Source organism: Phaseolus vulgaris, chromosome 11, assembly GCF_051622355.1.
Source record: "Phaseolus vulgaris cultivar YP4 chromosome 11, ASM5162235v1, whole genome shotgun sequence".
NCBI lineage: Eukaryota > Viridiplantae > Streptophyta > Magnoliopsida > Fabales > Fabaceae > Phaseolus > Phaseolus vulgaris.
Window position 1 is genome coordinate 44,892,016 of NC_143508.1, and position 14,111 is coordinate 44,906,126.

General features: G+C 32.6%; 1 protein-coding gene across 2 annotated transcripts; it reads right to left on the reverse strand.

Annotated features, from left to right (window-relative positions):
* Positions 1 to 8,566: 8,566 nt before the first annotated feature.
* On the reverse strand, positions 8,567 to 13,680 carry CKS (Nucleotide-diphospho-sugar transferases superfamily protein). Of its 2 annotated transcripts, none has more exons than XR_016517370.1 (8): positions 13,261 to 13,680; positions 12,667 to 12,712; positions 11,896 to 11,982; positions 11,688 to 11,812; positions 11,245 to 11,380; positions 11,072 to 11,123; positions 10,829 to 10,939; positions 8,567 to 8,910 (listed from the first exon to the last, which is right to left on the reverse strand). XR_016517370.1 is itself a non-coding variant. In XM_068632805.2 (8 exons), the coding sequence occupies exons 1-8, from the start codon at positions 13,510 to 13,512 to the stop codon at positions 8,818 to 8,820; spliced, it is 906 nt and encodes a 301-aa protein (XP_068488906.1). In that variant the 5' UTR covers positions 13,513 to 13,680; the 3' UTR covers positions 8,567 to 8,817. The 2 variants fall into 2 exon arrangements, 1 of the variants encoding a protein (XP_068488906.1); XM_068632805.2 differs by having other exon boundaries at positions 11,245 to 11,384.
* Positions 13,681 to 14,111: the final 431 nt, after the last annotated feature.

Here is a 14,111-nt window from a genome sequence, read left to right on the forward strand (position 1 = left end):
CCTTTCTGTTGTAGCCCCTTAAGAGAAGGCGCCCATAAACAAAATGTTTTCCTTTTGGGTATGCTTTCAGTTGAGATTATATTTTCATGAGAGAAAGTTGTTACAATGAATAGTTATAAAAGGGGCTTGACACCTCAGGTAAAGGTACGTTATTTCTGAGACTGAAACTGAATACTTCTTAAATTCTAGTAAGCCCTTACTGACTTGATCGATAGATTGTAATCAACAGATAGGACCCCCTCTGTTTCAATGGAGCCGCGTTCCAGTATAACAAGACGTAGAGCAACTTCCAAAAGAGGCAGAGCGGGGTTAGAGCTTGTTGCCAAGGTCAACCGACAAGGAAGTCAACTGATAAGAACAATTTCTTATAAGACTTCAAAATCTGCTAAAGCACTTTAAATAAATGCTATAAATTAATTAGATAAATTAAATAGATTCATTTATCTCTTATAAAGATTGAAGAAGATAACTAACAAACATTAATTAATTCAAAATAATTAATGAATAAAAGTAATACAAACATTAATTAATTCAAAATAATTAATAGCAAACATTAATTAATTCAAAATAATTAATGAATAAAGTAAGATTATGAGTTTCAATAATTTAAGGATAAGTTTAAAAAATAATACAAATTATTAATAATTTAATGCTACTAATAATATCAATAAAATTTATTTGTTTTATTAAATTAGTTAAAAGTGTATTTGAACAAGAAGAATATTTAAATTTTAAGATTATTATTTAAGATTTAGACAATATATAAATTTTATTAAAAAAATATCAAAGAATTTGTAAAAACATGTCAAAACATAATAAGGATAATAAGGAAGAACTGAATTGTGTTTTAATTTTTTTTTTTTAATTTCAAAACATAGGATTTGATTATATACTTTTAGACTATAATTTTACTAGTTAGATGATTAAACAAAATCTTTTCTAAAGTTTGGTTCACAAAGTTTTCCTCATTTTCGATAGTGCAGAATGATAATATGTAATAAATAGAAGAAAGGGAAATGAATATCTACATTGTTATTTTATATTGGTCATTCTGATAGCGGAGGTTATGTTCAGTTCTTAATCAACTCATCGAGTTTCATTACGCAAACTATTACTACAAGTTATAAATTGAATATTATTTGGAACACAACCACTCATGACTAAAACTTAAATATTATTTGGACACACAACCACTCTTGGGTAAAAACCTGAATATTTTTTGGAACTCAGACACTCATAACTAAATAACTTGTATCGTTAGGAATGTAGTCACTCCTAACTAAGACAGAGCATTGTTTGGAAAACAATTACTCATGACTAAGATAGAATATTGTTTGGAATTCATCCATGGGTAAACAAACAAGGTTTGTGTGAAGATGGGATAAAAAAATATCACACGAATTTGCTCACAGGGCATTATTTACGACCTATACAAAGATATAAACTATCTTTTTGCTTGCTAAAAGAACACAACAATGTTCTTTACAAAGCTTTTATGGGCACAAAAAGATTTTAACAACATTTCAACACTTAACAGTTGTCTTCTACTCATTCCCAAAGGATATCTTTATATAAACCTTGAAAAAAATACTCATGGCATGTCCTTTTCTAACCCTTGAGAGCATTTGAACTCAGATAGCTACATCTTCTAGGTGTGATAAGCGCGAACGTGGACATGCATTAAATGTGTTCCATGCAACATTCATTGCCAATTTATTCTTCAAACAACATCTTGATAGCTAGTAGTACTCATCAACACTAGGTTAGAGATTTTTTCACTAAAAAACAAAGTAAAGGAAAGACCGTACAAGGTAGATAGTTGGACCGAAGTTAACATAAGCTTGTGTCAGGGAGTTTGTTGAAAGAAAACAACTTTCGCTAGTATCCCAAGAGATCTTGATATAGACTTGTGCTTGGTTGGATCATCTAGGCAAACAAAATACGAAGATATTCCCTACAACACAAAACTAAGCTTCAAGAATATTTTTGTTAGGTACAATGTAAGCTTAAAGAATTTATATGCTTATTGTTGGATGAATGCTTCACTTATCAGATGAAGCGGAGACTGTAATGTGTTTTATCATCTATTAGATGAAGCACTTGCGTCATACATGATATGATGTTTAAAGCACATCATCTAGACGTAGCCCAAGTGGTCGGGTGAACCAGTACAAAATTGTGTCTACTTCTTTCTTCTATTTGCTTGTTAGATGCTTTTATACTATCTTTAAATTCACAATTTGAGTTCAGGCTTCATTCAACTTGTTAGAATTAATGGCCTAAACAAGAGGGGGGGGGGGGTGAATTGTTTGACAAAAGATTTTCGCAAAGATTGGATAAGAATGAAGTTTTATCAACAATCACAGAAGAAGAAATCAAGGAAGCCAAACAATCAAAGCAATTAAAATTGTTTGCAAAAAATCAATCGTTGAAACTTCATTTTAACCGGCTGTTTATAGCAGCTGGTACAAAAATCAAATCAAACAGTTTATAATGAGTGAGAGAGAGAGAGAGAGAGAGAGAGATTACACAGCCAATTTATATTGGTTCACTCAACCCTGAGCTACATCTAGTCCCCAGAACAACCACTGGGTATTCCACTAGCAATCAATCACAGATTACAAAATACAACACTACAAAGAGGTGATCTTGATACCACAAGAACACTCACCTCCTTGCCTATCACACAACCTTAGTCAGAACACCCTTTGACCTTATAGGTTTACATACCTTTTACAAGTATAGAAAAGGACAATTACAAGAATCAGAAAGGAACAGATTACACCTGGTATTTCAGGAATCACAAACTAGTTTCCACTAGATGATTTCCAAAGAGGAACATCAGTCAAATCAATGTGAGAAATCAGTTAAACATGCATAGGTGTGCAATATTAGCAAAAATATCGGTTATTTCGCAGGAATAACCGGTTAAAATATGTATCACATTTTTATATCAAATAAAAAACCAGTTATAGCAATGTTCAATCAAATGTGCAAAACAAAAACAGATGCAAATATTAAAACATTACAACCCAAAGCTCACTTCTCCATCTATTTGTATCCACAAATCGAAAAATAGAAGGATTAAAAATAAACATAAAAGAAAATAAATTGTTCAAAAAAGTTAACCAGAAATTTGAAATGAAAGCCTTAAACTTTGCTTTAGTCATTCCTTCCATATTGCAGATCAAGTAGTTGGTTCTGAACCTCCTCAATTTGTTCATCCAAGGTCTGGAACATTGAATCCATATGCTGAAACCTTTATTCACACAGCTCATGAAGATTTCTCTGGTTCTCCGCAAAGCTATCCATTTTACTTACCATTAGCCTTTCAAAAGGAGACATTGAAGTCATCCTACCTCCCATGTGATCAGTACTTGGATCAGCTCCATGAGCTCCAGCAACTTGTTCTTTTGTATTTGCTACAGCTTCAGCCTCTTCTTCAGCATGAGTTCCACTTGGGCCAGCTTGGTCTCCATCCTTGCTTACCCACCTTCCACCAATCTTGATAAACCCCATTTTGCTTAGGGAACCACTATTGATCTCACTTGAAGGCTTTACAATATCATCCAATTCGTCTTCAATATCTACTTCAAAATAATGTAGAATTTTAGAAATCAAAATTGCATAGGGATAGTGGAAGTCACTTAACCTTGTCGCCTTTTGCATATGGTCTTTGAAGATGTGAATCCAGTTGAGATTCACCTTGTTCATGATGCAGTAGATTAAAAGAAAATCCTCTTCAGAAAGGGTAGAATGATTGCTCCCCCTTGGTGTGACAATCCAGGACATAATGAAGGCAATGAGTCTTTCATCAAGCTTCAACCCTCCAACAGGAAAGTTTCTTACCTTTGAGAGGGGATTCTTTAGACAATTCTTGTAGAATTGAATTTTGTTGAACTCTTTTATCACTCCAATGTTACTTTTGTTGATTCTTAATCTAGAGAATTTCAGCCCAGTGATGGCAGTCCAAACATCATTGGTGATTTGAATGTCTACTCCCTTCACATGAGAGATGAGAATGTCACCATTGAATTGAAGGTTTGTGTAAAATACCTTCACCAAATCTGGATAGATGTTTCCAGACATCTCAAGGAATTTCTTCAACCTTTGCTCCTTGTTTCATGAAGGAACTTCTCAATAAGTTCAGATTCTCCTGAAAACCAGCTTTCCAGCTTTCCTGCACTCCTTACTACCCTTGTTTTCATCCTCTTAGATGAAGGAGGTGTTGATGCCATGGTTTGGTTAGGGAGAGAGGATGGGCGCAAACTGTTGAAACATATTTAGTGTAGAGAGAAGAAAAACAGATTGTTTCTTGTGAACAATTGCAACTAATAGCCTCACATATATAACCAGAAAGTCAGTCAAAGTTGGCATTTAGTGGGTTGAATCCAAACTGAAAAAGGAATCAAATCAGAACAATAAAGCAGTTCTGCCAGACCTAACAGAAAACACATGTTGATTTGACCAAACTTAAAAGCAGTTTTAATTTCCAACGCTTAGAGGAATCTATTTCATGAAGAGCAGTTAAAGTGTTGTAATTAAAGTGTTGTTGACCACAAACATCACTGGGTTTGAACAGGAAATCAAATCAAATCAAAGCACAGTGAATTAAAAATAGATTTGACCAATGCTGACAGAGTTGAAACAATCGGTTGTTTCGAAGAAACAATCGTTTGAATTTCTGCAACAGGTGAAAAAATTGAAAAACCAAATACTTTTAACAGAAATTGAACATACAAGGATTCAGGTTTAAGGCACATAGTTTTGTATAGAAACAAAAGGAATACAAAACAAAATAATCCAGAACCTTAAGAGAAGAAATACATAATTGGATTCAAAATGGAATGTTCAAGTATAGGAATAACAAAGAGTTATTCTTCAAGTTTTGTAGTACATATATGAAGCAGTACACAATTTCATAACAAGGCATTGTCTTGATTATTTGCATCCATGAGATCCTGATCCTACAGATCCTTTATGTGGAGGCAAAATTCTGCAAAAGAAAGCTTGTCAAATCACAAGATTTGATCCCTTAAAGAACTTGGGACCTTTCATGTTAGATTTATCTTTAAAACCATCAAAATTTCTTGAAATCCATTTAAAGATACCTTTAGGAACAAGAGATTTGCGAATCTTACAAAATCTGATAGAGTGACCCTTTCTCATGCAGTAGAAATAACAAACAACCAGTTGTTTTGACTTTTCAATCAGTTGAGTTTTTGTAATGGTTGAAAAAGGTTTTAAACAACCGTTGTTCTTGCTTTGTGGATTAAAACCCAAACCAGATTTTCCAAAGACACACCTTTGAGATGCTAAAACATTCTCAAGATTGGATTTACCTTTTGAAATTGTGTCAACTATTTTCACAAGATACAAAATTTTATTTTGAAGAGATTCATAGTTTTTGCAAGAACTGGATTCACACTTGCAAGAAGAGTTTTGATAAATCATTTCAAGGTTTTCAAAATCAGTTTTTGAATTTTTCAAATCTTCTTCCAGAACTTTGACTCTTTCTTTCAACCAGTTGTTTTTACTTTTCAACCGATTGTTTGAAAGGGTTAATCTATTAGCTTATTCATGAGTCTCTTTAAAAACCTTAAGAAATTGATAATAACTATCACATTTGGTAGAGGAAGATGTACTTACATGGTTTGATGCAGACTCTTCTCTTGCCATCAGACAAACATCCATCTTGGAATCTACAAAGGATAATCTAGCAGGGGACTTATCACTGTCCAGCCAAGTACTTCTTGATCTTGAACCTTTGTGAATTTTCTCAATAGTATCTCACATTTCTTTAGCTGAGATACACTGTGAAACTTTGAGAAGTTCATCAGAATCAAGGGCAGAAACAATGATGTTCTTAGCTACACAATCAAGATGATCACTTTCATTTTCAGGTAAGGCAACATTATTTTCAAGCAAATGTATGAAAACATTGTTTGTAATGACATCCTAGATTATTTTATCTAATGAGTCTTTCATTCTTATACACCATGGTTGATAGTTTTCACCACAAAACAGAGGTGGTCTATTTAAAGAAGCACTTTCCCCAAAAGAAAACTTGCTAGCCATTAAAACAGTGAAAAAAACAAAACTTGAATATTTTTCAAGAACATAGCTCTTGATGCCAATTGTTAGAATTAATGGCCTAAACAAGAGGGGGGTGAATTGTTTGACAAAAGATTTTCACAAAGATTGGATAGGAATGAATTTTTATCAACAATCGAAGAAGAAGCAATCAAGGAAGCCAAACAATCAAAGCAATTAAAATTGTTTGCAGAAAATGAATCGGTTGAAACTTCGTTTTAACTGGTTGTTTATAGCAGCAGGTACAAAAATCAAATCAAACAGATTATAATGAGTGTGTGAGAGAGAGAGATTACATAACCAATTTATACTGTTTCACTCAACCCTGAGCTACATCCAGTCCTCAGAACAACCACTAGGTATTCCACTAGCAATCAATCACATATTACAAAATACAGCACCACAAAGAGGTGATCTTGATACCACAAGAACAGTCACCCTCTGACCTTACAGGTTTACATACCTTTTACAAGTATAGAAAAGGGCAATTACAATAATCAGAAAGGAACACATTACACCTGGTATTTCAGGAATCACATAGCTCTTAAGATCAGATCTTGAACCAATGTACAACTACTTAGCAATCTTGCAAAACTTTTGAATCAAATCTCTTCTCAAAAACAATTTCAATCTCACTTTTTGTATGTTTTAGAATACAAAGAGAAACCATATTTATAGCTCTTATAACTAGCCATTCTAGGCAGTTAATCACGAGCCAAATCAGTTTTAATTCAACTGAAAACAAATTTAACAAGTTTTTGAAAAGTTGTTCGGAAATGTGACAATCAATCGGTTGAAATGTCATTTTAACTGGTTGAATTGGCTTTGACAGTTAGTCAACCAAGTCAAAAACAGTTTTGAAAACCTTCACATAAGCTAAGTGTAAAACAATCGATTATATCATGGTTTCAACTGGTTGTTTTTCTCTTTGCTTAGAAAAACATTTTTCTCTTTTAAAGCAAATTGGTTCAGCTTGTGCATAGGATTAAGCTAAGCTCCAATCAGAGCATCAAAGTATCAAGCTTTCAACACATACTTGGATCATCAAAGCTTCCACGTTCTACACAACTCCCTCCCCCTTCTAGAACCAACTACACCTACAACATTTAGTTTTTCCAAGAACTAAGAGATTAGCTCTGAACTAACTAAAGGTATAGGTAGTTCTAAAAGACGATTAACTAGAGTACAAGAATTTTTCATGAAAATATATGACTGTCTAATAATGTAGATTGCATAATCCAAAAATTACAAAGTGTTTTTATATTAGTTCACACTTAAGTAACTCTCTTAAGAGGTTTCTTTAATCAAATAATGATTATAGAACAAGTACAGAAGTCACTCCTAACTAACATGAGTACGCAAGTCAATCCTAACAATCCCTCATGATTCTTCCTGTAAGATAAAGAACTCCACATTTTTGTAACTTTCAATTTTGACTACAAAATCAAAGATTGAATCAACAAAGCTTCCTAACACAAATGATTCTTTTCGCAAAAGTAATATAATTAAATGATTCTTTTGGCAAAAGTAATATAATTGAAGTTGTGTATTTAATTTTGTTGGTGTCTTCACTTTTGTATAAAAAAGTTGCTCGAATATTATTATTGTTTAACAATCTTCTTATTGATGATGTCTTCAAAATTCTAATAATGCATCCCTTATATTTTGTTCTGCAAAATTACTTTAATTGACTCGGTAAACTTTGCTTACATCTTGTGAAAGTATAGCGTTGTAAGTGTTATGATTTATCTGTCAGTTATTTTCTTATAGCGCCTTGAACACCTATAAGATATTGATTGATATAATTTTTGTTATGTGTTTTTACTTGAATGATTGGTTTTAATATAGGAAACACGTTGATCACATTTGTTAAAAATCATTTATCTTTTAATAGGTAAACGTTATACGGTTTAGTGTATTGCTCATTTTTAGAAGGATCTAAAATTTCACTTTATTTACAACTGTGTTTTTTTTTACCTATTAATTCAATTGTATAAGCACATTAGTTTGCATCATTAACTATACGGTATAACAATTTCTATGGTAAACAATGTAAATATACGGTATAATTTATTTGCTTAACTATATTTATTATTATCAAAACATTCAAAGTACATCATAAAATAGTTAACACCTCAGGACTCAACACTGGATATCCCCATTTCTTTAAATTAATTCTATCATGCAAGAATGAGAAAATTTGAAAATCCTAATGGTAAACAAATTACAACAATTTCAATTAAATTTTATTTTACTTTTTTCACATGAACAGTTATATATTATTATGTTTTACAAATTAGTGTGTTAATTCAGAGATTATAAAAAGACTAGAATTTAAAGTAGTTAAAGTATATTCAATTTTCTTTTTTAATAAAAGACTTATGTTATACATCATTATGAATCCTCACATCCCAACTAGAGTTGACATCCCAAAAAAATCCAACAATCATTTGTCATCACAGAAATTATATTATTTTATACTATTATTAAAAAATCTTTTACATTTATCTTTTCACTCTAATATTGTAATAAATATGTATTCCGTGTATCACAGAAGTCTATTATCTATAGATAAAAAAAATAACATACAACATAAATAATAACACGTATACTCTGTTGAATGCAACAAGAAGATTTATACTAAAAGGGGAAAAAAAAGTCATTTTCTACCTCTTATGTGTGCTGATGATTAATTTGTATTTAGTTTCTATATGGTATCTGAGTTCAAGACAAGTTCCTCTCACGCATTAGAGATTCTAGCTTTCCAACATCTTCTGGAGTGTCAACACCATGAGCCTCATGATTAACCTTTATCACCTATAGAGGAAAATGAAAACAAACATTTTAATAATGTGAACAACAATGATATAATCTTGACGAGTATGAGTGTACAAACATTTCAGTAGCATGGTTGCTAGATAGATAAGAAAGGATAACTCAAATCGAACCAATTAGATGTCCAATTCGGGTCTATGTGACATCACCTATCAATAGAAAGACTAACTATCTTGACATAAAATTCACTTAAATTTACAATAACATTTTGTAAACACTAACAAGTAGCTATTTTATTGCATGGAATTTATAATAATGAATTTAATTGAAGCTGTGAGGCTTTTATTTCAAATTTTTATGTGAATTCTGATCACTTAGCCTTTAACTCCATTACTGTTGAAGAGTATAAGGGCAGAGAATGAACCAGATGAACTTGATTGATTAAACACTCAGCTAGTTAATTAGCCTCATAAACACTTGATTTCTGATTCTGAATGAGGTTAATTTGATTTAAAAAAATAAGTTCGTTAAATATAAAAGGTGAGCATGAGCCCATAACTAATCAATTTATTTTGCTCGTGAACTATCTTGAAGCATGGTGAGATGGAACGTAGGAAGAACAAATCTTGTACATTCAATTAAAATGGGTGGTCAAAATTAGAATTAACTAAAATAATCTTTAATATCCATAAATTACTGCAGTGCAGAGGAACATGACAGCCATAAACCAAAACATCTGTTAGGAAACCCCTTGTCAAGAGGATTTATGTTAAGGAGAAATTGGGGAGAACAGGGCCCTGTGCCCCGTATAAGAGAAAGACTATTATGGTAGCTAGTGTAAACAAATATGAACAGAAAGAAGAACAAGAGAAAGGTATCAGATAGGTCAAGTTGTTAGTGGGAGTTGCAGACCTAGAAAACAAAGTTATTAGTGGGAAGGGCCAGGTTTCTCGAAATTGTCCTTTTCTGGAGGTAATTGGAGAGAGCTAAGCCTTTTCAATATGAACCCTCCTCGCCCCTCTTTCAATTTATAATTGTAATTTGTGAACCTGTAGTTAATCTTTAGAAAAAAAATAGTTCATATAAAGTTCAACTTGAGTTCAAACTTCAAATTATATGAATTCTTATGGACTCAAATTGAGTTGTGTTCGACTCAACTAGTTCCAGCAGTGGTATAGAACATCGAAGTACACCTCAAATGCAAGTTTTGGATGGTATAATCAGAAAACTTTTTCACTTGAGAAGGATTTCAAGATTACTGCAGTGCAGAGGAAAATGACTAATAATAAAAAAATCTGTTGGAAAACCCCAGAACAAGATAGTTTATGTTGAAGAGAAAATGGGGAACAGGAGGGATCAAGACCCTGGGGCATTATAACATTATAATATAAAGCCTATTTATGTTAGTGTAAAGTAAACAAATATAAATAGATAGGGGGCAAGAGAAAGGTATCAGATTGGTCAAGTTGTTAGTAGAAGGAATCAGGTTTCTCGAATTATTTAGAGGATTCATTTTGTTCTTTTCTGCAGGTATTTTGAGAGATCTAAGGCCTCCCAATATCAACACCCTACTCTACCCCCTTTCAATTTATAATTGTTGATTCTAAAACATACTTTTTGTTATATACTACTACAATACAACTCAGGTGCTTGATCACATATTCCCTTATCCCTCATATCATAGACTCATGGACCCTCTTACTATGGCTTTCACCGAGTGTTCAGAGTTCAATAGTCAGACAACTTCATTGGAGAACCCGAAATACGATGGTTGGACAACTCACATCACATCTGATGGCAAATTGACAACCAGACAGTTATACATGGATTTGAAAGGCTCTTTGAATATCATTAGTATATTACACACGATCAATAGAGAAATAGAATAATCAAGTAAAATACTTGCACCTTAGTGGGAGAATAAAGTTAAAACAAGGGCCTATATAAATAGCTTAGGTACCTTCATCTTGTAGCCATTCTCAAGCACTTTAAGCTGCTCCAAATCCTCCTCTAGTTGCAAAGGAGTTGGTTGAAGATCAGGGTATATCCTTAGAAACTTTGCATCATAGCTCTAGTAGATTCATAGACAGAAAAAACTATTAACTCACAATGAAGCAAATAATGGTAACAGTCTAAAGACAAATAGACAACGAACAATGATTGTTATTACAGAAAATTAGAAAGAATTTAATGATAGTAGTACCTGAATCCCAAGATGAAGCAAATACGGGAACTTTGGATTGACCTTCCCTGACCTACAGTACATATGCAAGCATTTATCCAGTTTTACAAAAATATGTATAACAATTTCACATGTTTTATGAATGAATTAACAATTAAGATGGGAAATCTGAACTTAAATTATTAGTAACTTACTTGTTGAATGGGATTAATCCTCGTGAAAAATAGATGGCATAACCACTATTATCTACAACACATTTTACTCTATTTGGATCATGAGCATCTTCAGGCTTTAAAGATGTGACTGCAGTGCTGAACACTGCATCTGGAGCTGCCTTTAAGGGTCAGGATTCAGCATAGATAGTACAAAGGAATAATATAAAATTATAAACAATCACAGATATATAAAAATATTTCCTTTTAGCCATAGAGTTACAATACTTAAATGGGAAGATTTTCAAGATAACATGATGCTAAAACAGTGTTTTGGACCAATTGATTTACCATTTTTATTCAGAATAAAAAACACAAAAGGATCACAGCTAAAGCAGGCTGTCATCTATTTTTTTAGCAATGGAACATTATTTACATTTTAAATGGTATGAAAAATAACAAATTTAAGATAAAAAAAATCTTACCTGCAAAGTTTTCACAACACCGTCTATTATCTCAGGTTCAATAAGTGGTTCATCACCCTGAATGTTGACAACAATATCATAATTTTTCCCAAGCTTCTGTAGAGCTTCATTGCAGCGCTCAGTACCTATCATGCACAATAAAGAGTATGAAACATTGTGAGGAAAAAGGTTTGAATGGCTACAATACAAAAGAAACTGATTTGCTTACCATTTTTGCAAGATTCTGAAGTCATAATAACATCAGCTCCAAATTGTCGACAGCAGTCAGCAATCTTTTCATCATCAGTTGCCACAACTAGAACAAGAGAAAGTTATCAAGAAGCTAGCAAGATGTGCACATGCATACATCTACCAAATTGTAAAACTCTCAACTAGACTTTTTTGAATATGAAGCACCAGACAAAGTGCGCAAGTAGTGCACAAAAATCTGCCTAAATTACAATCCAGACTAAATCATGGTATTCTTTGGTCATTTTTCCTAGATATTCATAAAGTAAAGCAATGGAACACAGGTAGATGTTGGAGACATTTAAAATTTGTTACCTTCAAAAGACCAATAAGAGATTTTAAATGCATGAACAAATGCAGAAACAGTAAAAACTGAAAAGAAATATAATATCATTTACATGTCCATTCCTAGGATGTGTTTGAACATAAGTTGTTGTGTCTGTGAAACGCCCTCTCAAAAGCAACACATATTGGACACACATGAAAAAGAAATTTAAACTTCGCACAGCTTCTTCACTATTCAGAACCCTCCACTGAGCAGAAAAGGAGAGCAAAAAGCTTAATTACTTCACCTCTTTGTACTACTTGATGTGAGACTTAAACACACATAATACCCAAGTCCCTATCACTTAAGCTTCACATAGAGGCATATACTTTAACATACCAATTTTAAAGATTAACTTGAGTCGAAGTTATATATTAAGCTATTAATGCCACAGTCGATAAAGATCATGGGTATAGATAGACCTACCAAGATGATCCAATGTAACCGCCAGCTTTGCCCTTTCCCATGTTCTCTGAAAAAACCAAATTAGGTAAAATACATCATAATTTGACCAATGAAGAGAAATAGGAGCTGGAAATAGTTTACTATAACGCCAAGAAGCCAACTGAAATTTTTTAATAAACTATAAGCCTGTTTCTCCACGAGTTTCTCAACGAGTTTCTCACTATTCCTAATATTTTCGCATCTTTTTAAGAGCCGATGTTCATAGTGACTTTCACTCTATCCACATTGACCCAGTAGTAGTAACCCTTTTCTCTTTTACAGCTTTACTCACCATTGACAAGAGCAGAGTCCAACTAAAAACACTAGAAACTTGAGACTTAATTAGCTAGCCAAGTAGTTTACCTTAATCCTTATGAGACTCAAATTATCGGATTACGTGCTTTCTTCGAAGATCCAGAGTACACACTACGTTAATATTAAACAAAATTGACCCTTAAACATTTTCAGATTTTATTCATTGATACAAGAGTAAACGATGCATGCATTGTCAATTTAAAATATTTTTTAAGTAAAAAAGTTAAAAGAAAATCAAGGAGAGAGAGTAGAGGGGTGGACCTGGATCATGGGCTTGCCCAGGATTTGAACGAGAGGCTTTCCCTGAAACCTCGAAGAGGCATACCGGGCGGGTATAATACCAACGACCCGGCTCCGAAACTTGCTGAATCGGGTCATGTAAGCGCGTGCACCCACCGCCGCTGCAATGGCCACTCCCGCCACAATTCCATGGACAATCCACGTCTTTGCGGTGGTCGAAGAACCAAACGACGCCGTAGAAGAAGAAGAAGAAGACGATGAGCATGGTGCCATGACCCAAACAAAGAGAAGAATTTAGAAAGTGAGTGACTTTGCTTAATTTTGGGCACTCAACTTCAGATCTAACGATACATCTATATGTCTTGTCTTACCGTTAAAAATCATGTTCTCGCATTTGCAACACTTTCACTTTTGCAATTTCACTACTCAATACTTAAATTCGTTTTTATTTTATTTTACTTTATTCTCTATAAACAAATTTAATAACCCGATTTATTTTTCAATTATATAAATACATTAACGTGCTTTAAGCTAAAGTTCATGTTAAATTTTATTATTAACATCTTATTAATATTAAATAAAAAACATTGTTATTAATATTTACATAAAAGAATAAAAATTAATAACATATTTATAATCGATCAAAATTATTTAATTTGTAGGGAAAATATATATTTATCTCTCTTAAGATTATATTATTAGATCACAACTCCTTAATTTTAAAATTCAAGTTCATTCCTTAAACTTAGATCATTTCCAATCAAAATCGACTCACTGTGATTTTTTTTTCTGAACTTGACTTATTAACATTTTTGTTCTTTAATAAAGTCATTATTTAAGAATAAAATACAACTGCTGCTATTTTTTTTAAT

Coding starts and splice junctions, on each gene's coding strand:
- CKS (XM_068632805.2), bottom strand. CDS start 13,512: ATGGCACCATGCTCATCGTCTTCTTCTTCTTCTTCTACGGCGTCGTTT. Junction 11,813..11,895: donor TTCAGAATCTTGCAAAAATG/GTAAGCAAATCA, acceptor TGTGCATGATAG/GTACTGAGCGCTGCAATGAA. Junction 11,124..11,244: donor GGATTAATCCCATTCAACAA/GTAAGTTACTAA, acceptor TATGTACTGTAG/GTCAGGGAAGGTCAATCCAA.